Below are 24,728 nucleotides of genomic sequence, written 5' to 3' on the forward strand. Positions count from 1 at the left end.
AAATTATTTTTGCATTAGTAGTCATAAATAAAAGACAAAATCTTCAATGGGATTTTATGTGACACATGAGAAATGATTTTCCTATCTGCTTTGTGCTCATTTTTTGATAAGAGTTGTTAAAATGTATCCATTCATCCATGTGTATATTCAAGTAACAATTCAGACGGGGGCACTAGGACCTGAGCTTGGGACAGCCACAGAGAACTTGCAGCCTATAAGAAGGCTTTCTTTCTGAACAATTTTCAAACAAGTGCAAGGCTCAGATAGGAGTGCTTGGATTATAGTTGTTCTGCTCTTGGAGTTTTGTGGAAGTGGACATACAAACTGGAATATATTTCAGGAAGCTTCAGGAATTCTACATCTATGGGAGAAGACACTTTAAAGGTAGGTGGATTAAACTTTCATTTACAATGCATACATTTCCTGGTGTACTATAAAGATAAGCAACCAAAAATCTCATTATTAAGTAAAAAAAACTATTTTATGTTATAAGTTTATTTCCACATTACATTTTGTTATAATTTTAGTTTTAATTCGTATTGTAAATTAATGAAAATCACCTGTCAGCTCCATTCATCCCCCAAGAAACATACTAGGCTTAACTGTGTCTTGTCACAATTGCAGCAATCAGACTTGCTCTCACTTCAGGGTAATGTCCTCACCCATTCCTGCAGATTGGTGTATTTGAATGTCATCTGAGGTTGTTAACAAGAAGCTAGCTGTAGGGCACTTATCTGAAATAATGTACGCCCACAAACCTACTGCAAATTATTGCATAATTCACATAAAAGTCAGCTATTAGATTCAAGATGACTTCATCTGGTACTCTTGGACATTTTAACAGACCTTTAACTATACATATGGAAGCCTTCATTGCTGCTGAGAAAATCACTTAAAGTTCTACATGCTTACTGGGGCGACATTGCCAAAAATACTTGGCTTACAGCTTCATGAAAGAGGTAACTCAGATATGCGTAACATGATTGTGAACTGGCATTAAAAGGAGAATGCTTAACAGAAAGAGCAGCTTCTCTGCACACACACAATAGAAGCAGTAGTCGGTTTACAGCAATAAAGAGAGACAAATCAGATGGGGGTGGACAGCAGGTACCAAGTCGCCCGTAGAGCTGAGCTTGGCTGATATGCAAACATACAAATGCACAACTTGGATTTTGATATGCAGTTCCGTAGTTATGTTTAATAATCTTGAATATATTTCCCAAATAGATTCAACAGATTAAAACACTTTGATGCTTTGTGGTAAAGAGCAAAGTGTTTTTTTTTTTTTTTTTTTTGCTTATAGCATCTGTGAAGTATCAGAGACTTTTTTTCCACATGCTGACGAGAAATGTTGTGGTTAAACTTTTACTGGACAAGCTACAAAACTGGATACCACATGGCTCCTTGTCTCAGATTTTTATAAATAATTTTGTACTGTCGAGCTTTAAGTGGTGGAAAAGAATCACTGTGCAGACATCAAAGCTTAGTTCAGAAAACCACAAGATGCTCTTACAAAACTTCACTGGCAAATATTGGTAGGACGCCTGGAGAGTAACTTAATATCCGCAACGCTATCTCAAGTATGCTGAGTATGTGATATGTTTTGTTCTTAGCATGCATTTCACTACATGTTTGATTTATGGACCATGGCTCACCTAAAGCCACATGTGTTTGCACATATAAATGTACCATTTGTCTCACAGTGAAGACTGAAAAGTGCAGTCACAGTGATTAAGCCTGAACCGCAAAGTCAAAAATGCTTATAAGGTGGTGGGACCTTCTTGATGGGTTTTGTCCTCATCTAGCATTCTGAGAAGTTTGAGAAAACTTTACTGAGATATTCCAGAAACTTCCATATTATGTTCCATGTAGCACTTTGATGCAAAAAGAGAATCACTAATCCATAAAATCCAGTCATTCAAAATATTAATCATCGAGAAAACTTGAATAACTTGATCTCATATCAATTATTTTTCCCTGTACTGCTGCACAGATCTATATTCACAATGCTTTTATGCAGTCACCATCTGTAGTTCCTATCAGTAAGTTTACACGAGTGAAAGAACAGGCATGTGAGATTAGCATTTTTTGACAGGTTACACAAATGTCATCAGTCTAATAAGAGTGAGAGTGCAACACTTTTACAATAGGACCAGTGGTTTCTGACAAGCACAGTATCTTCATATCACGTCCTATTTGGGTTAGATCGTATCTGGCTGATTAATCCTACTGTGTCAACATGTTACATACTGACTATGCGCTCCTCTATCTTTTGGGGTTTCACAAAGCTCAACTTTAGGGCTCGTCTCTTTGTTGTTTCTTTTATCTCTTCCCCTCAGCTCCATAATAAGGAGCAATTTAATAAATCACTTTCCTTTTCTTTGCTGATGATTATCAGATTCAAGGCAAGCAAGACCCATCAACAAAACTTAAAGCAGAATGACAGCTTTTCAATGAAAGCCTTTTTGAACTGCTTGGATGATATTAAAGCTTTAGTCCTGAATTTCCTGAATTTAAATGAAAAGAAAATAGAGGTATGGACCACGAGGGCCTTGTGATTCCACCACTGTTGATTTGGGACTCCTGACAGCTTATTTTAAATCAACTGTCACCGCTATGGATTACAAGTTAGACCTTGATCTTAAATTGGAAAGACAAACTGAACCAGTTCCTGCTTTTATCACCTAAAACGGCTGGCAAAAGTTAAATCCTTTCTGCCCATACCTCCCTTTGGAACAGCAATCCATGATTTTATTTCATCTCACTGAGATTATTGCAATGGACTCTTTGTTGGAGTGAGTAAATTATTTTCCTTCTTCTGCAGATGGTTCAAAATGCTGCTGCACGCCTTTTAACTGGCTCCTTGTCCATTTTATAGTCCACTTTAAAATATTTTTGTTTGTTTTGAAAGACTTTTATTTTCTATTTTACAGGGATTGTGCAATTTTATAGAACAATCAAGTAACAATGTTACCTCCAGTTGTTTTAAAACTGCTGTGTACATCAAACATGACTTAAAATAATTTTAACTTACCAATTTAATGCTTTGAAATTAGGACTGCCTCTTTAAGAAGCTTCAGTTCTTTCCAACACATCACATTCAGCATGCCATAACAACATAGCTTCTCTATCAGGCTGTTTACGATCATTCTTACCAACATTGGACTGAGAAGTAGTTTTTCTAACGAGCTCAGAAGATGTGCAGTTCCAGGAGGCATTTGCTGATTGCTCCTGATGCTAGTCTGTTAGAGTTGAGTGGGGGTCGGACAGAGGAGGGGTGATACGTAATGCAGAAGCTCAGCTTGAAGACTGTAGCTCCAAGGAGGAACTGCATGGAAAAAAATGACACTCAGTGAGAGTTTAGGCACCCCCAAATGGTTGCCAGGGGAAATTAAAGGAGTTCTCAAGCATGCATCAAAGATCGAGGGCAACACTCCATGTAATAACATTATAACATAATGTAAAGTTCAGAAGAGTAAATTTTACTTAATACTTAATATTTTATTGTGCCTATGTCTTATTTATATATCTGATTGTTCTTTTTTGTATTTTTATTTTCTTAGGTGCAGCACTTTGTTTCCGCTATTACTGTTTTAAAGCGCTAAATAAATGAAGTTGGTTTTATATTGTATTCTGATACTGGTTGTGCAGGCCATTGAAGCTTACTACTTAAGTTCAAAATGCAAGTTAAAAAGTTTACTTCAGTGTTTGTTTATTTGTTCTGTGCTCCACGGTGTATCATTAGTCTACTTGCAGCAAAATATTTTAACGAGAGCCCTCAAATATTTGGAACCAACATTTATGCAGTAGTGAGCTGCTACGGCCTGCACTACCCGACATTCCAGAGCTTCTTATGCATGATGTTTGGTATGAAACGTTTGTAATTGTTCTGCAAGGCATTGTGACTTCTCTGGATTTCCACATCCTGAGTTAACAGTAGAGTGAGTTAGAGGCACAATGAGACAAATTTAGTTTAATTTGTAATTTATAGTAAATAGAAGAAAATCTGGATTGTTTTCATTGGATTTTTGATTATGCAGTCATTATTTTGAAGTATAAAAAAAATCAGTTAAAACAATCTCAATGATTAATTCCTGTCCAAAAAGATTTACCGTGCTGAATGAGTTTTGATATATTTATTTTACAGAGGTAATTATTCGAAGATTAAATTAAAGAATTTATTTAAAACCAATGACTGCTACCACTTATAAATACAGGAAAATAGGGAAATAGTGGAACATAAAACAGGACAGGCGTCTACTTCATAAAAAAAAAAATAACAATGAAGGCTTCCATATGTATAGTTAAAGGTCTGTTAAAATTTCCAAGAGTACCAGATTTAAAAATATTTTTTTGTTTGTTTTCATTATTTAGCAGATATTATAGAAAATATTTGTTGGATAACCCTCTTCTTCTAATGTCTCAGATGAACTGACAGTAATTACACACCATTATGGAGGACTCTGTCTCTCCTACCTTCACAGTCATCAAGCTTGATAATCCGTCTTTCATGTGTAATCGCAGCTGCATCTGACTTTCCACAAAAACATGTCTGATCATAACTTTCTGCCTCTGGCCCACTTCAAAGACCTGGCTGCCCACTTAAAAACACAAAAAGAACTAAAGGCTACTGTTAAACCTTGCAGACAGTTATCTCTCCTAATGAGTCAGAGATACTCTCTTCTTGCATTAATAGAGACCACCACATTTAGTAAAGGTGAATCTCCAAGCATCAAAACAGGCCTGTGCCTGAACAGTATCGTCTTTCAAGCGAAGCACCCTGGAGTATTTTATCATTCTACGGTGAAAATTACAAGAAGACCACACACATTTATATTGTGTAAGTTTGTAAACTCTGACTCATTCTTACCCTGGAAGTCATCCAAGTTCAAATTCAACCATCCATGTGTAACTTCTGCTTGTTAACATATGTTCACTATTTACATATTTGTGTATTTTGTTGCACCTTTGCAGTTTAAGTAACAACGTTTCTGGGACATTTGTATTTTTTATTTAAAATAATTCAGCCCAAAAGTGAAATCAGTGATTGACATTGAAAACATACTGTTGATTCTCAATTTAAATTACTTAACCGGCATTTCAGAGTTTTAAGTTGCTGTTCAGTCCAGACTAGTGAGGAAAATATCTTCTTGTGTGAAATTGTAAAAACATGAGCACCCCAAACCGATGGCATTCCCACACATGTAAACAAAAATACACACTGCCACTTTTATGGTGTTACATTGTTTAGTCTGCCTAACAGCATAAGTGAAATTATTTAGAAAAGCTGAAAACCATAACATGGGGATTCAGACAGTTGTAGTGTTGAAATAAGAGCTTTAGTAAGATGTTAGATTTTAGGGAAAAGAAGTTAAAAAACATATTTTCTATTGAATTTATAAAAAAAACTAAAGCATTTTCAAAAATCTGACATTACTATTCAAGATGTTATGTACTGCATATGTGTATTCATTTACTGACAACTGACCCAGTTAACATATTAGAAAAATAATAATAAAAGCACCCAATTGGATAATTGGATAATTTTAATAATTTGACTTTATTTTTAATTCTACTTTTGATGTCTTCTATTCTAAGAAAGGGATGCATGTGGAGCAGATTCAGGAGGATTCTGGCTTCTCTTTCTCTCTCAGCTGCAGAAATAGTTGACTTTGCTGCTCCAACAGCAGTACTGATTCCAGAAATCACTCAGCTGGGCAAGGTTTAGTCTCATACTGCACTTATGAAATCCAAAAGGTTCCCACTTTGGATTTAAAGGGAATAGAAGTACTAAGGAAGCCTACCAAACATTGAAGGTGAACTTTAAAAATATGTATTCTGAATAACAATCTGAAATATAAAAAACTTACATTTAATGCAACCAGATCTCGAAAGGTTGATCATTGATGAAGTTTGTCAGAAACTCATGCCTCCTTGAGTCTAAGAGTCACACTAACTTCAAAGTCAACTCCAGCAGCCAGCTCTGGTGAGGATGCATCACCAGATATCAATCAACCTTTCAGAAAAAACCTCATTGAAGATGAACATGACATCTACTGATAGGTATTCAGACCAAACCTTTTGAACGTCACATTTTAAAGACCAAAACACCTGTGATGTTTGCTGTGACACATAGTGGAATCCAGGTTCCTTGGTATTTATCCTGCAGCCACATTCATGCTAATGTTTACTTTTCTAGTGATGTTGTATACAGCACTTTATGCTGTTTATTGCATACATGAACATTTTGTCAATTTTTTCTGCAGCACATAATTTTTCCGTCCTTCGCATAAATTACCCAGAAACAAGATCTTCCTAATCCATCAAATCTGTCCCTATTTTTTTTTTTTTTTTTTTTTTTGCTTTGTGTAAGCACATTCGTAATTATTGACTTTAATAAACAAACTTTGAAAGCCTGGCTTGCCACGACATTTGACAAAGCTTGCAATAGGTCAGAGCTAAACAAAGAAGAAGAGACAAGAATGACCTGCATAAACAGTTATAGACGAGCCTGATGACGCGTCCCCCTAAACCAGCTGCTCACTGAACTGCACAACACTGGACTATGCTCAGTTTTTAACCACTTTCATTTGAAGTACGTAAATAAAAAAATATGCAAGTAGTTTAGGCTTTGGTACTTAAATTTGAAAAAGGTTTTTAAAAATGTGTAGCGTTGTAGCATTGTGTGGCTTTGTGATTTCTAAAGGAATGAATACCTGGAGCACCGAAAAAATTATTTAAAATTTCACATTACTATGAGACAAGCTCATGATAAGGAGCGACTTCCCACTGAGATTTCAGTTCATAACTTGTCTGGATTATTCTAAGATTGTGTGTTTAGCAATAAAAACACACAACAAAAGACAAAATGCTGAGTTACTCTGTCAGTGAGGATTTACATACAAAGAAATACCAGGAGCTCACATACTGAAGCTGAGCTGAAGTAGAAACCTTAGCTGTGTTTTCACCATCACAGGGTTATATTAATCATCTGAAAAGTGTAAAAACATAGCAAATTATGCTGACAATCTACTTTGCTTTGGCACAAAGGAGTGGGAATAATCTTACAGACAAAAAATAAATAAATCCAGGAACGCAAACTGCTGACATCATAGCATATAACTACACTTCCAAGATAAAATCTCCAGAAATGCATTTTCAGATATATTTTATGTGAACCTGTAAAAAATCATTGGACAACATCCCTTTTTTGATGTTTAGGAAAGTAAGAAAAATGAAAGCGTAAACTGGGTGGCCTCTTTGGCAGGGATTTTAAATATGGGTGGGTGCCCAAGTAAAGTCTGGAAACCCATAAAACTAACAATCAACACAATCAACAATTTTAGACAAATAGCAGCACTGGAAAAAAGTGAAAAATACTTTGATAGAAACATACTGAACTCATTGTTTCCTCTAAAAATCCTCAATGGGAAATATGTGCCTTGCAATCTGTTTAAAGGATCTGACTTTTGTTATGACAGACTTGACATTGGCCAAGTGAGGACACAAGAGGATGTCAAGGTCTGGCCAAGGTCTCTCTTAAAAGAGCAGAGAAATAAAAGCAACATCTGATGTGGAATATACCTCCAAAAAGCACATTGGCTGGTTATCTTGGCTAAAGCAACAAAGTAGGATCCACCGTCTTTGCTATCTGTAGGAAAAATTTTGACATTTTCAGTTCCCACAGACTGTTTTTCATATGAGATAAAATTAATTGACAAAGAAACTTTGTCATGACGCAATTCATCCCAGACAACCAACATCTGCCAAAGTTTGAGCACAAAACAAATGTTCATTTTTGAACACGAGCCACCAGACGACTCATTCTGTTAGGATATGCTTAACTAATTTGAAGTGTTTGAATGGAGACTGTGCATTGTTGTTGTTTGGCTAGATCACGTTCAGTGACTGTAGTCATCTGTGCTTTTTTTAATTCTCTTAAAAAAAGCACATAAATTACCCAGAAACAAGATCTTCCTAATCCATCATTCGTAATCCCATTTTCCATTCCATTCTCACAAGGATTGCTTCTGTTGTTGTCACTGATTATATTACATTTTTAACTCAGAAAACTATGAAATGTTAAGGCAGTTATTGATGTCATCATTTCAGCTCGTCTTTGTCTTCACAAAGTTTTTCTGCACATGTTTGCAGACTTTAGCTCTACTATATAATCTCAGATATAAAACAGACTTGTATTCTGTGTCAAAAACTATTGTGCAAACCATTTAGGTTTGTAAATACTATATGGTGATATGGCTATTTTATAAGAATGTGTCTTAACACATGGACATGTTCAAAAAACTATTACTATCCAAATGGTCAAATCAGAGTTTAAAGTTTCTATTGCGACACAAAACGCTCTGGATAGAAAAGTTAGTGCTACGCTTCAGTGATTGTTGATTTTGCTAATTATGTCTGATGTATTCTGTAGCAAGACTCAATTTTGTCTGAGTTTGGACAAGAAAACGACTTTGTGTTTTTGTGTCCAAGAAACATTCACACATCTGCCTTAAATCACAGCTGACTGCCAGCAGAGTCTGTATTACTCAAGCCAAGGTCAGTTTGTGTTTAAAATGGTTTCCTGCATTGCTTCTTGATAATAGTATAGAAGAATATTGCCACTCCTTGATGCAAACACACCATTGGAAAATGGAAATTACAAGCCTGGATTGTAAGCTATTATCTTTACTAACATGTTTTCTTTGCCAAGTTGCCCCAAAGAAAAATATGACATTCCCCTTCCCTATAAACTGTAGACAAGCCACAACAGGTTTGCAGATGTAGAAAGCCTCACTATGTCACCGATATGAGGAAAACACTTTCAACAGTCCACCAAAAAAAGTTGTCCAAATCTTAAATATCTCCATTTTTCCATATCTAAGTAAAGGTTTGCACATTAAAATTTTAAAAATAGTTTAGCCTGGCTTCATTCAAAGCAAAATAGGCAACTGTCTGTTGTGATGAATATTTTAAGTGCACATACTGCCTTACAATTTTTGCACCCTTTAATTTTTTCCGCATTTTGTATTGTTGCAACCACAAACATCATATTTTGATTATACGTGGTTCAGCAATGCTAAGTATCACATAATTGTAAAGTGAATAAAAAATTTGATCAAAAAGATGAACGAGTTTTCAATTTGTTTTTCACAAGAAACAATCTTTTTAAAAATGTGGCTTGCATTTGTTGATCTGCCCAGAATGTGAAAAAGGAAATGGTATCTCACAGCTTTAAAACTACTAATACATTCAGTAGCTATATACATAAATAAACAGGTTGAGCAAAGACCGCATCAATGAGAAAAACAACCAAGAAGCCAAAAGTAGCTCTGGAGGAGATCTACAGCTTTGTTGAGAAAATCCTTTGACAAAATAAGCTATTGTTGAAAGAAAGTCATGAGAAGTTCAGCTGCTGCTTATACCAAAGCCTGGATGGTTTCAAAGCAAACTTGTAGAAGAATGTGCTCTGGACAGGTGAGACTAAAATAAACTTTATTCAACTTCATGCAATTCTAGAGAGAATTCTAAAGAAAATTTGTGAAAGACTGATAAAAACTTGAGATTAGGCTGGGAGTTCATCTTCCAACAGCACAAACAGTCTAAAGACAGATTGCAATAAAATGTGCAATGAAAGGGTTTGGATCAAAACATACTGAAGTGTTAAAATAGGCAAGTCAAAACCAAACCTAATCCAATCAAAGAAAATATCTAAATTAAATTTCATGTGTCCTTTCTCTCTAGTATGATTGAGTTTGAGATGTTTAGTAAGGAAGAGTGTGCATATCTATAGATATGCACATCTAGATATATGCATATCTGGTAGAGACATGCTCAAAATACCCTAAATGCAGAAAGTATTAAGTCCTTAAGCCACAAATTATGGACTAAAATTCAATTTAAATGTGTACTGAAAAAAATAACTCATTGGATGAACATGAAAGAATCATGGAAAGGATTTCCACCTGCTTTATTTCAGCACCATGTACTCCTGTGTTACTCCACTTTAAAGCAATTGAGTTGCCTCAATTTATTTCAGTTATTTCAATTTAAAGCAAATGTGTTGGCTCAACTTAACTTTTAAGGTTGATTCAACTCATTTACTAAGGTTGACTCAATGTAATTGGATAGAGTAAGCCCACTACTTTGCAACGTTTTCCAGCAAATAATTTACTTTACTTGATTAAGATGAATGCAAATTTAGTTTAAACCACCTTATTTTACAGGGGTACCTTCACACTACTAAATTTTTCTAATTCAAAACATATACATGTATATATTAAAATCACTTAATGTTATTTAAACAAAATATAGCATTTTGCAACAGCAATAATTGCTTGTTACACAGAAGTCAAAGTATTGCAACCAAAGGGGAAAAAAATACACACACACACATATATATATATATATATATATATATATATATATATATATATATATATATATATATATATATATATATATATATATATATATATGTAACAGAATTACATGATGCTGGAATAAAGCAAAGTAATCAGGTGAAAATCCTTTCCATGATTTTTTGATGTCCATCCAAAGAGTTATTGTTTTCAGTGCATGTCCCATATACTTTCCATACACATTTTAGATGACAGTAAAGAGCTGAATTTTCAAAACCCAGCCACCTTACTGTATTTTCCTGCTCTATTCACAGCCATTTCTTACAGTGCAGTTCTTAAACAATTTTCTCGCGTGGTGTCATGTGATTCCCTGTGATCTTACTCGTCGTCTTCAGCACAAGATCAGCCTGACTATAATGAATCATGTCATCTCAACATGATTACATTTCATAAACTTTAAGTTATTGAATTTCTTGTTTATTCAACATGTTTTTTATTACGTTTTTGTTTGAAACATGAAATCATTGTATTGAAAGTCCATGATATTCTTTTGTTAAAGTAATAAACCCCAAAGTTCATTTTTTTGAGTGTGTAGTACTTGTGATGAAACAAGGTAATTTTCAGAGATGTGAATACTTTATTTTCCAACCAAACTTCTAACTGTATTTAGCCATTGGCCTGGCAGAAAATGCTGTTTGTGCTGTTTGTTAGTGAGTCAGTGTGCTGGGTTCTTTGTCAAAAAGTCTCCAAATTAAATACACTGTAGACAACATCTGGAAGTAAGAACAACCATTTCTCCACTGGGAGCATCAGCCAAGACCAAACTATTCTTCGATCATCACATCTGGAAAATTATTGGGACTTCCTTTTATTTTACATTAATTACATCCAAACTCAGATGTTCAACTGTGCCTTTGTCTTTTTTAATGTAGCTGGAACCTGTTCAGTTTGACACTGAAGCATTTGCCTCTGGATGGAATTCACTGTCCAGTCAAAAACATCAACAAAATTACGCCCTGTTTACTTTAGTCTGTCAACACACGAGATGTTTAGATCCTGCCACTGCTGCATCTTCCTGTCCATGAATGTGCATCCATAGAAACAACAAAGTAAAGATGCAGAAAGTGTTAATTAGGAATTCCATCCTTCAATTATGACGCGAATGTTTCAGAAAGACGACATACGATACAGGGATCATAACATTTAACTTCACAGACAGTCAGTCCTCTATTGTCTTTGAGACTGTATTTTTGGCAAGCAGGAATATCGTAACAGGGATCCAGTTTTGTTCCAAAATAACACTTAAAATTGTGTATATTTGTTAGGAAAACAAGCAATCCTCAGTGAAATGGCTTCTGCTGTTTAGACTGCACCCAAAACAAAAAGCAACAGAGGAAACTATCATTTTAGCCAATGTTTAAAAAGAAAATACAAACAGATTAAGTTTATTTTTGGAATGTTTTATTCCTTGGTATTTGAATTTTTAAATGACTCTATATGGCAAAACGCTATCATGTACATTTTGTTCTATATCTTTACAAAACACTTCAAAAATAGCACATATGACTATTTATTTCAAAACTTTAGAACTTGTCGACAGTCTTTTTCATTAACACAGAACATCTTATATATATGAATTAGTTAAAATAAGGTGTGTTGATTGTGAAAAGATCCGAAAAAAATCAGCAAGAAAATCATTGTACATTATCACTGTTCTTATAAATATTAGGACCATAATTATTAACAATACATCCCAACGTGTTGACAAAAGGCTGAACTGGAAATCAGACAATTTTACTATTTCACCACTGCTTGTTTCAGATTTGATGCCCAACAGCACCCTTCATGGCCTGATGACTGTGCGAGACAAATGCTGACTCAAGCTGTTATAGTTCAATTTAGTGTATTTTAGCTCTTAATCTCCCTGATCTTCATCATATTAACTTTCACCTGAGTTCTTCAGGAAAACATCAGGCTGCCTAAAACAGCTTCAAAGTTTTCAAAACTCTACAGTGTCAGCAAATCCGCTCAATTCTGGTTGCTTCTGGTAATGTCATTAACCTTGACTGTCCATTTGTGCATTGATATTAAGCATAGTTCAATTTCAATTAACCTGAAACTGAAGTTTTAACTTCTCAATCATGAGTATTGGACTGTGGAGGAAACTGGAGTACCCTGAAAGAGCCTACACATGGCTTGAAGTAAAGAAAAGAATGAAAGTGATGCTTCATTTGGCTACTTTTCATCATCTGGAGCAATATGTGCTTAAAAGATTATATGTAATAAGCATTCAGATTCAGTAGATGCATCATCTCCTTAAAGCAGGAATGTCCAAAGTTGGTCCTCGCGGGCCGGCATCCTGCATGCTTTAGTTCTCTCCCTGGTTTAACGCACCTGGATCAAATGACGGCTCATCAGAGGCCTAAGAAGAACATTGACATGCTCAGAAGGTTGTTACTACCACCAGGGAGAGAACTAAAACATGCAGGGACTGACTTTGGGCACCTTTGCCTTAAAGCTTGGTTCTTTAAGTTAAGACAAAGGGAGCTTCATTCATCCCGGTTATCAGTTGTAGACAAATGACCACAGTAATGTTATGAGCTGCATGTCATTTAAAGCTTTAATGGACAGATAAAGTCACATGCACCTTCCTTCCCCTTTGAATAACAGCCAGCCATGGTGGATCATGTTACTAGAGCCAGTCTGTGACTATTACCCCATGAATGAATTGAGATGAATTGTTCCTGGACTTGGTTGTATGCCAAACTAGGCTGCTTGTCAGTCAACTCATCCAAGGCTCATTAAATCAACTCCATTATAGCTAATGTATTGTTGGTCAGTGGTTATGGGTTGCCTGTCCATTCAGGAGTAACAGACCACAGAACTGATGGGCATGCTGATTTAGTTTATTTGCACTGTAAAGTGAATACAAAGCAGCTATTATCCAAGAACCAAGAAAATATGAGAAACATAAAACTATAAATTCCAACTACTTTTATGTAATGTAACCTTCACATGAATCGAAATTAAAAGAAAACAAACACCACCAACTTGGTCCCTAAACCAGCAGGTAAAGATAAAGTAAGTAGAACAATCAATTGGTTTTATCATTAATTCACTTGCAAAATAACATTTAATTTAAGAATTGTGCTAATCAGACTGAAAAGTTTTTTATTTAATATTTTAGCATTTTTCCATTTACAAAAAAAAAAAACTGATACCACTGTGTCTTTTAATAAAGTGGAAATGCTTTATTTTCTTTTCAGATTTATACTCTCATCATCATGGTTTATAGATATGTTTTTTGTTTTTTTTTTTTTCAATTTGAATTACTGTTTATCTGGGTTTGCTGGCAGCAATTCAATTGTCACAATCAGAGTGTCAAACAATTCTTTGACTTTGCAAGAGGTCAGCTTGTGTAATCGGTCTTACAGAATACACAAACGCCATACTTCAATTAATTATTTTTTTGGCTTGTGTCTTTGATTGTCTTTCCTTAACTCACTTTGTTCCCTGTTGTGTTACTTCTAGCTGACAGCAGTTCTCTCAACATCAAGGAATGGTATTCATTTTAAAATGATCTTAATGTTATGGGGTAAGGTCTGTTACCTGTTTCTTGTACGCATTAATTAAATTTATGCACATCTCAACCTAAACGTCTTAAGGGCCACTTAAAAACCGTCTGTAGGTTTAAGGCGAATAGAGCTGTCCGAAAATGTATCTCAGACAAGTATAACATGACATACATTGCTGCTCAGGGAATTAGTGCATGTATGATTAACAGTGATTTTTCCCTTACATTTATGGCATTTGTTAATACAGCCACTGAACATCTGTAGTCGTCAAACATAAAAAGACTGAAAAGGAATGAACCAAAGTTGTATTTCAATGTTCACCCATTTGAATCTCATCACCTCCAGAGACCACCTTTGTTTAATTATAAAACACTTAATGTGCTGATGTGGATTCTGTACAGGAGCACACCACAGTCATTTAGATTAACAACCCATTCACTTCTGTTTACATGGGGCTCACATTCCTTTCATTTAGCAAGTGTACCACTTGATACATAAGCCATTCCCAGCAGCAATGATTTGTAAAAACAGCGACTTCTTCAGACAGTTTTTATGAATTGTGTCATAGATGTTATCATCTCTTGGGATAGGCGTTTGCTGATTTATGGTGGATAGTTCATACCCCTATGACACGGGCATGTATCTTTCCTTTTAATGTGATAGGGAAATAGTGCTGTATGTATCAACTCACTACACATGTTGCTCTGTTGTATGTTCACATTTTTCTTCTGTTTTTGCAAATATCTTTTTATTGATTATCAGCAATATATTGTAAAATATATTGCACGTTGTGTGTCATTTAAACACCAAACCTATTGGCCCATTTATCTAAAATATACAATACCCTTCTCTACTGTGTTACATATGGAATGAAATTCAGGGTCTCCTGGCTCCAGCCACTTGTAAGAAGCTCACCATCCTTTGACCCTTAAAAGGGTCACCTGGCCTGTAGTGAAATAAACAGCACCAATAAATTACAAGCCTGCTAGTTAACTAGACGTCTTTTCAGCTCTATGCAGAAATAAATGCAATTATCCACAATCAAATCTTTAAGACACAAAAAAAGATATCAGCATTTATTTCATTATCTTAAACACATGTATTACATTAAAAAAGTTAGATCGTGTGTTTGATAATCAAACACACGATCTACCACCACCAACATGCCAAACAAACAAAACAACATTGTGTTCACCAATTCTATTTATGGATCAGTGCATGACAGCTTCATGGCTCCAAGCTCACTGGGTATTCACATCTACATGATTTTTGCATTGTAAGTTTTTTAAAAGTGCATAATAAAGAGATAAAGTTATTGTTTGGAAGTACAAACCTGTAGCTCCTTTGTCTCCAGCTCTCTCCCTCACACCTGACTGGGAAACCAGGAGCAGGTCTGAAAAACCACTTCAGGTGCAATGATTGGCTGAATGCACTGCGTGACTGACACATTTTCTCTGTCCTTAGTGGCAAATCCTTCAGCCTCGAAAAATTTATAATATTGTATAATTGTATAATTAATCTTTCCTTCAATATGGCGTTACTTTGGCCTGTTTTCACCATAAACTGTCCACTTGGCACACCAATTTGTTTTTCCATGCTCCGTCTTTTTAATTTCTTAAAAGTAGATTATCAATTAAAATTCAGATTATGGATTTTTGACATTGTTAATCAATTCAGAATGATTCCTGTGTGCACCTTGATCTATTAAATATATTCCATCCTTATCCCCAGGAAACATTTTTTCCCACATATCTGCACTCTGAATATAACAGATGGTGTGTTACGATTATGTATTTCTTATTTCTAATGGTGTATGAATAAATTTATCATGACACTAAACAACATGCTTTTGATCTACAAAGTCTACGTCAAGAAAGTCAGCTTCATTATTTCGGTATGTTCAGCACGTGATGAGTGGTGAGAGAAACAAATCACATGAACTTCCTCTTCCCGTATTCGTCTTGCAAAGAATGTGTTTACAGTGGGTTTTATGAGGCAACTGAGGCACTTTCTCCACTTGTCTCTCAACAGGACTGAAGAGCTGAGACAGAGGAGGGCAGAGGTGTGCTGCATGGGGGCCAAAGCCAGGCCTTATGGCAGGAGGCACCCAGATCTCACTGAGCTATAATTACATCCTGTAGGAGCCTCTGAGGTGAAACAGTTCACACGAAGACACTGAAAGGTACACCATGGAAAGTTGCCAATATATTTGTGCAGAGATATGATTCTATAAATAGCATTGTTTGCTATTTATATAATTTTAAGCTTAATATGTAGGATTTTTATAACTTGACATTTTTAACTTCTGACTGTATAATGTTGTATAATTTCATTAAATTATAGAAATATACATTTTAATTCTGAACTACAGGTGACAACTATAATTCTTATGCTGTTTAGGAAATGCGTCCATAATTAATAATAAAAGATAATTTCCTTCACATTGTTAGACTGTGTTTGTAAAGGCATAGTTTTCCTTAAAAATTAGCTAATCTGAAACAGGTATCAACAAACAGAATCTTCTGCTTTGCTCTTAAGGCTGAACTTTTATACTCTTTAAATTTAGGAGCATGTGGAGTTTGGACCAAACATGTTTTCTTTGTGCCTACAGGGATTTTCTCAGAGTGCTCCGTCTTCTTCTGGCCCTCCAAAGAGTTGCAGGTTAATAAGTGATTATAAATCTTAACCACATGAATGATTTTTGCGTGGTTGTTCGTCTTTGTCTTTGTATTGGTCATTTGAAGACCTGGTAGCATGCCCCGGGTCTTACTCCTGTTAGTGACCCACAAAGTGTCCAACTCTATCTGGAATAGAGTATAAGTTATAAAAAATAGAGCAGATAGTTATGAAAATTAACACATGAATGAATTGAATAATGTTTGAATTAGAAGCATTCAAGGCAGAATTTTTGAATTATTTAATGTTAAGCAATTGCTCAACGTGCCAGTCAATAATTAATAAAATCATTGCCATGTATGTGCTTGAAAATGTTACAGTTTGAAGTGAAATTAAATTACACAAAGGGGTTCATCAGGTATGTGCTTCCTTTACTGTTAAATATCCATTTTGTCAGTGCCAGATGTGTTGTTTATGCAGCTTAGTCTTCGCCCCAACATGTAAATTGCTCTTTTAAGAAATCTAAAACAGCATAATTTTTTGCTTCTAAAGATATGTCTGACATCAAATGCTGCTCACAAAGATATTGTTCATTGCATTGGGGGGATGCTGCTTATCTCCAGCAGTCATTAGGACACAGAAGACAGACAACCATGCATGCACATGCACACACACGCATGCACACGCATACATGTTATTTTGTTTGTAAAACAACCAAAAAAATCCCCCCAATCTTTTTTAAAAGGCTTTTTAATTCCTGTAAATCACTTTATACTGCCTTGTTGCTGAAAAAATGCTATAAAATTACTTTGCAAGTGTGTGTGTGTGTATGGAAGGGTCCATACACACATACTCATCCTTTAAAGACACCAATCAACCTAACAGTCAAAGAAGTAGGAGTACCCAAAGAGAAGATACAAATGCACACCCTAACTCTATGCAGAAACACCCCAGCCTGAGACATGAACCCATGATTTTTTGCTGTAAGGCCACCTATACTAGGTGGTAGCTACCACCTATACTAGGTGGTAGCACTACCTGGCATAGGTGGTGGTGCTGTATAATTCAGTTCATAAAATTGTATCATACAGTTCTTATACCTACTTAAATTACAATACTTGTTTGGTGAAATACAAATTTGGTATAGTTCTATGTAATGATAGTAACTATACAAAAGTGAATCCAATGCAATGTAGTTATTTTCTCATGTCAAACTAATGTAGCACAGAGAGGGCAGAACACAAATCTGAGATCCAGTGAGAGACAAGAATTAAAGTTAAATAGTTCTCACAAGCGGTTCCTAACAAACCATAGCTCACATTGTGTACTATTCTACAGGTTATGAATTTCCCTTTTTACTTCTTGTGCCAACAGTTTTTATCCACGAGCCTTCACTCTGACACCCGAGGCAAACGCAGCTTATAATAGGCAGGTTAGCTGACAGAGCCTGGCTGCAGCAGAGGAGCCACGGGTTTTAACAAGTCTATGATGTATGCTGAGCAGCTTTAGATACAGCACACCGCTTGTCAATTTGTCCAAAACAGAAAGTACAGACGTTCTGTTTTGAAGGGAGTCAAGACATGTTGACAAAACAACAGCCTGAATCACAACAATTAGTGAAACTGTAATGCGATACCTACTGTATTTTTATTAATCATTAAATCTTTTATTGTAAGATATGTACATAAATATAATGAAGAAATTATTTTTGTCATAAATATTATGTTTTATAGTTAACACATTGGTTTTATTATACTTTCCACCGCTTTCTCAGACCACAGAGCCACTGGAACTGAATCATAGCTTTTGTTGCTTGTGCTCCTTAGCCAAATAAAAGCTCCACATCTGTTTAGTTTTAGTTTATAAAACCTACTTAGGGATGTTGCTGTTCAAAGCAATAACAACACACACAAGTGGGAAAATTGTTATAAAACAAATTGGTTAATGATCATGACTGGGTTAATGGCTGATCCACACAGCACCTCTCGGTCCCTGAGATGACGCTTCACATAAAATTCCTGCTTGCAACATAAAAATAACATAAAAATAATTCTCCTCATGCTAAAAACAAAAACATTGATTCCCTTTGAAACTGTGTGAAATGAGCCTGGATTAGAACTGTTTGTCCACTTTGTACAGATGTACTTGATGACGATGATTTGAAGTCCATTAGGGTGACATCAGCAATGTGTTTCCCAGCCTTTTCCAACTAATAAAAATCAATGAAATATTATTTTATATGTAATGTATGGTCACACATGTCAAAGTTACATCCACATTCATAGGAGGCTGCTTAGGCAGAATGCGGTCAAAAGCATTAAACTGCTCTTTTATGTTTCAATCTAAAGAATTATTTTATATTCATTTTACATGAAACTGAGACATTAGTTGAATATGATTGTCAGTAAATTTGATAAGACTTGTCTGGTTGTAATTTTATTTCGAACAGAATTACTCTTGTGGCTTCCAAGTGCATTGAATTTTAAATTGTTGACCCATGTGGTTAAAAGGTTTGGACACCTCTGATTGATATCATCTAAATTCCAGAACCAGACGTAAACAAGAAGGAGCAAAACATAGTTTATCTGCTTCTTACACATAAAGTTCAAGTTTTATTTTAACAAGTCATTTTATTTATATATTACCTTATTAAACCACCAATTTGATCTTAGCTTTTTTATGTGATACTTAAACTTTTTTATCATTGTTTTGAGGTATGTCATGTTTTTAATTATCTTCATCTGTTCTGCTTTTACTTTTTGTGAGGCACATTGAGTCACTTTTTGAATAATGAGACTATTCAGATGGACTTGTCCTGCCTAAGACCAAGCAGTAGATGAACTGGTGAACACACAGAGGTTTTAAATCCATTAGATTTGGCAAAAAACAAGCACAAAACACAGCTAAAGGGTTATTACTGTTTATTACTACTAATGTTTCTGTGAAATAGCTACAAACAACTAAAACAACTGTGTTTTTCACATCAACATATCTGAAGATGGATGTTTGGATGTGTTTTGACTGTGTTGTAACAGTTGTTTTTGCTCTTCTCGTTGATTATCTTAGATCGTGTGCCCATGAGGTCATCCATGCTGATCCTGTTTCTCGTCTTCAGTGCCCAGGCTGTGGCCCCCGTCGTAGGGGTCTCGTGCAGCGTCACAACAGCACAACAGGACAACCCCACCTCCATCCCCACTGTGGATCCCAAGCTCTTCAATAAGCGCCGCCACCTCTCACCCAGGGTGGTTTTCAGCTCACAGCCCCCCGATGCGGAGCCAGCAGGGGGTCAGGGTGTCGGCAGCAGGACTCGAAGGCACCCTCCGCACCGGGGGGTGTATTCGGTGTGTGAGAGTGTTAGTGTCTGGGTGGGCAACAAAACCAACGGCACAGACATCTCAGGCAATGAGGTGACAGTGCTCGAGTATGTGAATATAAACAATGTTACCAAGAAACAGTATTTCTTTGAGACGACGTGTCAAAGCCCTCCATCTGGAGGCTCAAAATGTTTAGGAATTGACGCGAGGCACTGGAACTCCCACTGCACCAACTCGCACACTTTTGTCCGAGCGCTCACTTCATTCAAGAACCTGGTGGCTTGGAGGCTCATTCGGATTAACGTGGCGTGTGTGTGTGTGCTCAGCCGCAAATCGTGGAAGGACTGAAGACTCACCCATAGACGGGCACACAGAACACAATATAGACAGACACATTAAAATGCAGACCAGTGTGTGTCTGCATATAACTTATCACCAATGACTTCTCACCCTCTGCACAAAGTAAATTATTCTTGTATGTGTCAAAGTATCAGGACTGCATTATATACACACCAGACCTGGGTTAAAGAGTATCTGCAAGTAGTTTTAGCCATTGAAGGATTAACATGATTGTGAAGGTGTTTTAATCGTTTGTTGTTTTTATAAAAGAGGCAGTTTGGTGAGGTACATGTGTTCTTTTGCAACTATTAAAGTTTATAGTTGGAAATTAGAAATGTTCTCCTAGTAAAACCCATTACCCGTACTGTTTAAAAGAGCTGCACAACTTCTTCAGTCTGCTACATTTAGGAGAATTTATTGATAATAAGATGTACAATATAAATTGATTCCAGCTATTTAAAGTCACATTAAAATTAGAGTTATATTATTGTATGGTGTAATTAGTCAGTAAAATAGAGTCATGTGAAAGAAATTAGTTTCCTCATTACAGATTTATAATGTTTCTATCTTTTGTTACACTTACATGTTTAGGACAGTCAAGCAAGTAGATAACCAGAATAAATACAAAGACAACTATTGTTAAATCATCATTGTATTTAGTAATGGAAAATTTGTTTACACTAACCTGAAAACTTAATTCCTAGGATTAACAACTTTTTAAATTTGGCTTTTCTCATTCTACCAATGCTAAATTACTCACTAAACAGCTCAGTAAAGAACCTGACTTTTGAAAGATTTCCAAAGTTATCTTTGTTCTAAAAAAACTTAAGATGTTTATGATGATGCCTAAAGTTTAGGGGGATTTTTTTGGTCTGAAGAGACATAAGTGGAACTTTTCAGCAAGTATGAATCAGTTTACATTTGGCACAAAACTAAAACATTTCCACAAAAAAACATGGTGGAGGGAGAGTGATGGTCTAGAACTTCCTTGTTTCTTCAATAACTTGTTGACTGACAAACTGATGGCACTGTGAATTAATCTTTTTACCAGAAAATCGGCCATCTTTTGGGACAATAAGCTGAAGTATCTGCCACTCAATAACTGTAAAAACAAAACAAAGATTTGGGAGGTGGATAATTTGGTGATAGTTTTATGCATTTAAATGTGACATTGAACCAAAAACAGAAGAAATATATCTAGAAATATATGTAGAGATATAAATAGAATTTAATAGAGCTATAAAGACTTTTTCACATAATCCCATTTATACAAGTCATACTGGTTGTTTGCCTTGGTTATTGTGTAAATCCAGAATAGTTTGACAGTCTAAAAACGGTGGAATAATCTATTGTATTTTATATTCATTTTCCATCAACATTAAAGATATTTTGATGGTTGCAAAAATTGAGGAAAATTTTTTTGGTATTAAAATAAGAGAACAATACGGGAATTAAAACCAGCCTTAAACTAAGCAGTGATGGAGGGTTACCGCGTTCAAAGACAATTTACCACAACCCACAAAACAGAACAATTTTAGGTCTTTCATAGTACAGATTTTTTTCTCTACTGAAGGAGCTGAATAATTGTCACATTTGGAAAGAAAAGTGAACACTATTCAGTTAGTTGCAGTCTAGCACTTTACCACAAGATATTCCTAAGCCAAAGTAAATTTAATGCAGTTTAAAAATGGCATATTTGTAGAATCTCTTGATAGTTTAAACTATACTTCCAAAATATCACTTTTACAAGAACAGCCTTAGTTTAAAACAGTGGTTGCCAAAGATTTTCTGGGCTTGCTTATGGATTACAATAAAATCCCCCCCAAAAAAGAAAAAAAGAAAAATCAGTTGGGCACACACATTGTTTAACCAGACATAAACATATACACATATTTTGTTTTCAAACTACACTGAAGTTTATTTCACACTTCAGGTTGCAACAAAACACACTACAAACCACCTTTACTTTAACAGTTTTTTTCATCCATCCAGCACCCTGTCCCCCTGCAAAGGCATTGCGCCCCCTCTTGAGTACTTACTGCTTAAAAAGGAATTAGGAAGTACTATTAAATGCACAGACTATCCAGTAGCATTTTTACTAATTTCAGCTTTCTCCTTACATTTTTGTATGATGTAGAGCCTAATCAAACCACAAAACTACAATAAAATTAGCCCCAAACCTGCAGATACCATGTTTGCTCTGCTGCAACGTGTAATTTAAAGGGTTATTTTTATGACCATGGGCAACATTTTATATCGGAAAAAGAATTATGATGTACTAAATTTGAGATTTGGATAAGGAAGCGGGCTTGTGGACCAAACCACAGCTGCACTGTAAACCACAGCTTATGAAAACACAGCATTTCGGTTTACAAGTCTTTTTGACTGTAGCTTTTACAAAGCAGAGGCTAAAATCTGTGTTGTTAATAGCAGCTGAGTCAGTCACAGTAAAAGGCCCGTAAAAGTTTTGGCACAGCAACACAGTCAAATTTTTTGTAATCATTTTTGCCTCACTGTTCACCATCTTAAAGAAAACTTGTCTAGCTGAGAAAGGCTAATAAAACCATTCAGCGGATACAATTTAACCCAGGTCTGTTATAAGCAATTGGTTCATTTTCTTAAATAATAAATAATTATGAGAATGTTGTTATTTATTAAACATATACAAACATGAACTGTATGTTTCATGAAGTGATTCCTGCAACTATGAAGAAACATCACAAAGAACCATATTTGATTAGCTGCTTTTGTGGAAAAAAAACGATTAATCTATATGTTTTTGACAGATCATGAACTTTATTTATTGCGTTGGCTGGTCTTTATGTTGATTCTTCTCACCATCATTCTACAATTGATATCAAACAACGCGTTTTAGAAATATCCATAAAAAAATAAGATGGCAAATGATTGATGATGCCTACTTACTGATCATACACTGAAAACAATAAGTCGTTGGATGAACATAACAAAATTATGGAAATGATTTCCACCTGATTACTTTTCTTGATTTCAGCACCATGTACTTGTGTTACTCCTGTTTAAAGCAAATGTGTTAGGTCAACCTAATTTTTGAAGACTATTCCAATGTAAATCAAACGTGTTGGCTCAACATAATATATTGTGTTTATTCTAATTTAAATAAAATGAGTTGGCAAAACATAATTTATTATGGTTGTTCTCATTTAAACCAAATGTGTTGGCTCAACCAGAATTACGGTAAAGCAATGGATGATTGTAAATCAAATGAGTTGGCTCTACTCCATTCATTATGGTTATTCAAATTCAAATTTAATAGACTCAACATATGTTTTAAAGGTTCCTTTAACTCAGTTACTATAGTGTGACCCAGTGTAATGCAATACAACCAGCCCAACTAATCTACAATGTTTAGGACCAAATCATTGATATGACTTTATTAAAATGAATGTAAATCTAGTTGAAACCACCTTATTTTACAGTGGTACCTTCACACTACCTGATTCAGAAGGTCCAACTCACAAAAGTAAGTTAGCTCAACAAATATGCTTCATTCTAAAAGACAGCTAGTTAATCATGTGGAAATCCTTTCCATTATTTCATGATGTTAATTCAAAGACATATTTTCAAGTGTTAATCAAGCATTTTAAGATAGCACTAGGTGAAAGTGTAGAAAGAACACTCAACAATTAGAAAAGCTACAACACAATTGTATTTTTGGAATTGTTATACATCGTCTTTTTACACAGCACAAAACACAGCCGAGTTGGACATTGAAATAGAAAACAACTACAAAAAGGTTACAGTTTCATTTTGTTAATGCAATACATTTTTTACAGTGTATCATGGCTTTGCATATTCTTTGTTTTGGCAGTGACATTTCGCTGTTGTCAGCACACAAAAACCTAGACTGCTGGCATTCACTCTGTATTAGTTGGGATATTTTGGGGTTCCCAGTCCAGTTTTGTATCACAACTTGTGGTCATGAGCTGGTCTTGTGAAACTCCAGATTGGAAAACTGAAACTGAAATCAATGACGAAGCTGGAAAGGAAGTGTTTTACAATAAGACTATTTTTAATAGTTTCAATCTGTCAGATATAAATGCAGTTTTTCAACAAGAGCTCTTGAATCTCGAGACCGACTATACCTGCAGAGCTGCTCCCAAAATCAGATGCAACACTTCCCTCTAGTGGACAAAGACTAGAACTAAACCTTGTCAGAACCTAACCTTACCGAACTTGTGGAAAATCATTCTATAGAATGATAAATATCCATTCGCTTTCACTCAAACGCCAGTAAAGTTTTACAGAAGTGATTTATAGATCCCTTTTCAATAGAAAATCTGGTCTAGATTCTCTACTTTTTTGTTTCATTTAAGAAGTGCCTTTAGTTGATCAATGAAGAGATAAAAACAAACTTAAAATGATTTGTAGATTTTTAACAAATGTAAAAAAAATAAAGTGTATTTTTATGGCATGTGGCAATTTCAATTTGCCAGTTTCAGTAACTGTGGTGAGACGTTTGGATACCTCTGATCTAAGCTGTT

At 35.3% G+C, this 24,728-nt stretch overlaps 1 protein-coding gene across 1 annotated transcript; it reads left to right on the plus strand.

Annotated features, from left to right (window-relative positions):
- The first annotated feature begins 239 nt into the window (after window positions 1-239).
- Window positions 240-23,367, plus strand: ngfb (nerve growth factor b (beta polypeptide)). The gene is made up of 4 exons (XM_055050365.1): window positions 240-384; window positions 15,968-16,118; window positions 16,548-16,597; window positions 19,619-23,367. The coding sequence occupies exon 4, from the start codon at window positions 19,630-19,632 to the stop codon at window positions 20,212-20,214; it is 585 nt and encodes a 194-aa protein (XP_054906340.1). The 5' UTR covers window positions 240-384; window positions 15,968-16,118; window positions 16,548-16,597; window positions 19,619-19,629; the 3' UTR covers window positions 20,215-23,367.
- Window positions 23,368-24,728: the final 1,361 nt, after the last annotated feature.

This window comes from Poeciliopsis prolifica, unplaced genomic scaffold, assembly GCF_027474105.1.
Source record: "Poeciliopsis prolifica strain line A6 unplaced genomic scaffold, Auburn_PproV2 SCAFFOLD030, whole genome shotgun sequence".
Lineage (NCBI taxonomy): Eukaryota > Metazoa > Chordata > Actinopteri > Cyprinodontiformes > Poeciliidae > Poeciliopsis > Poeciliopsis prolifica.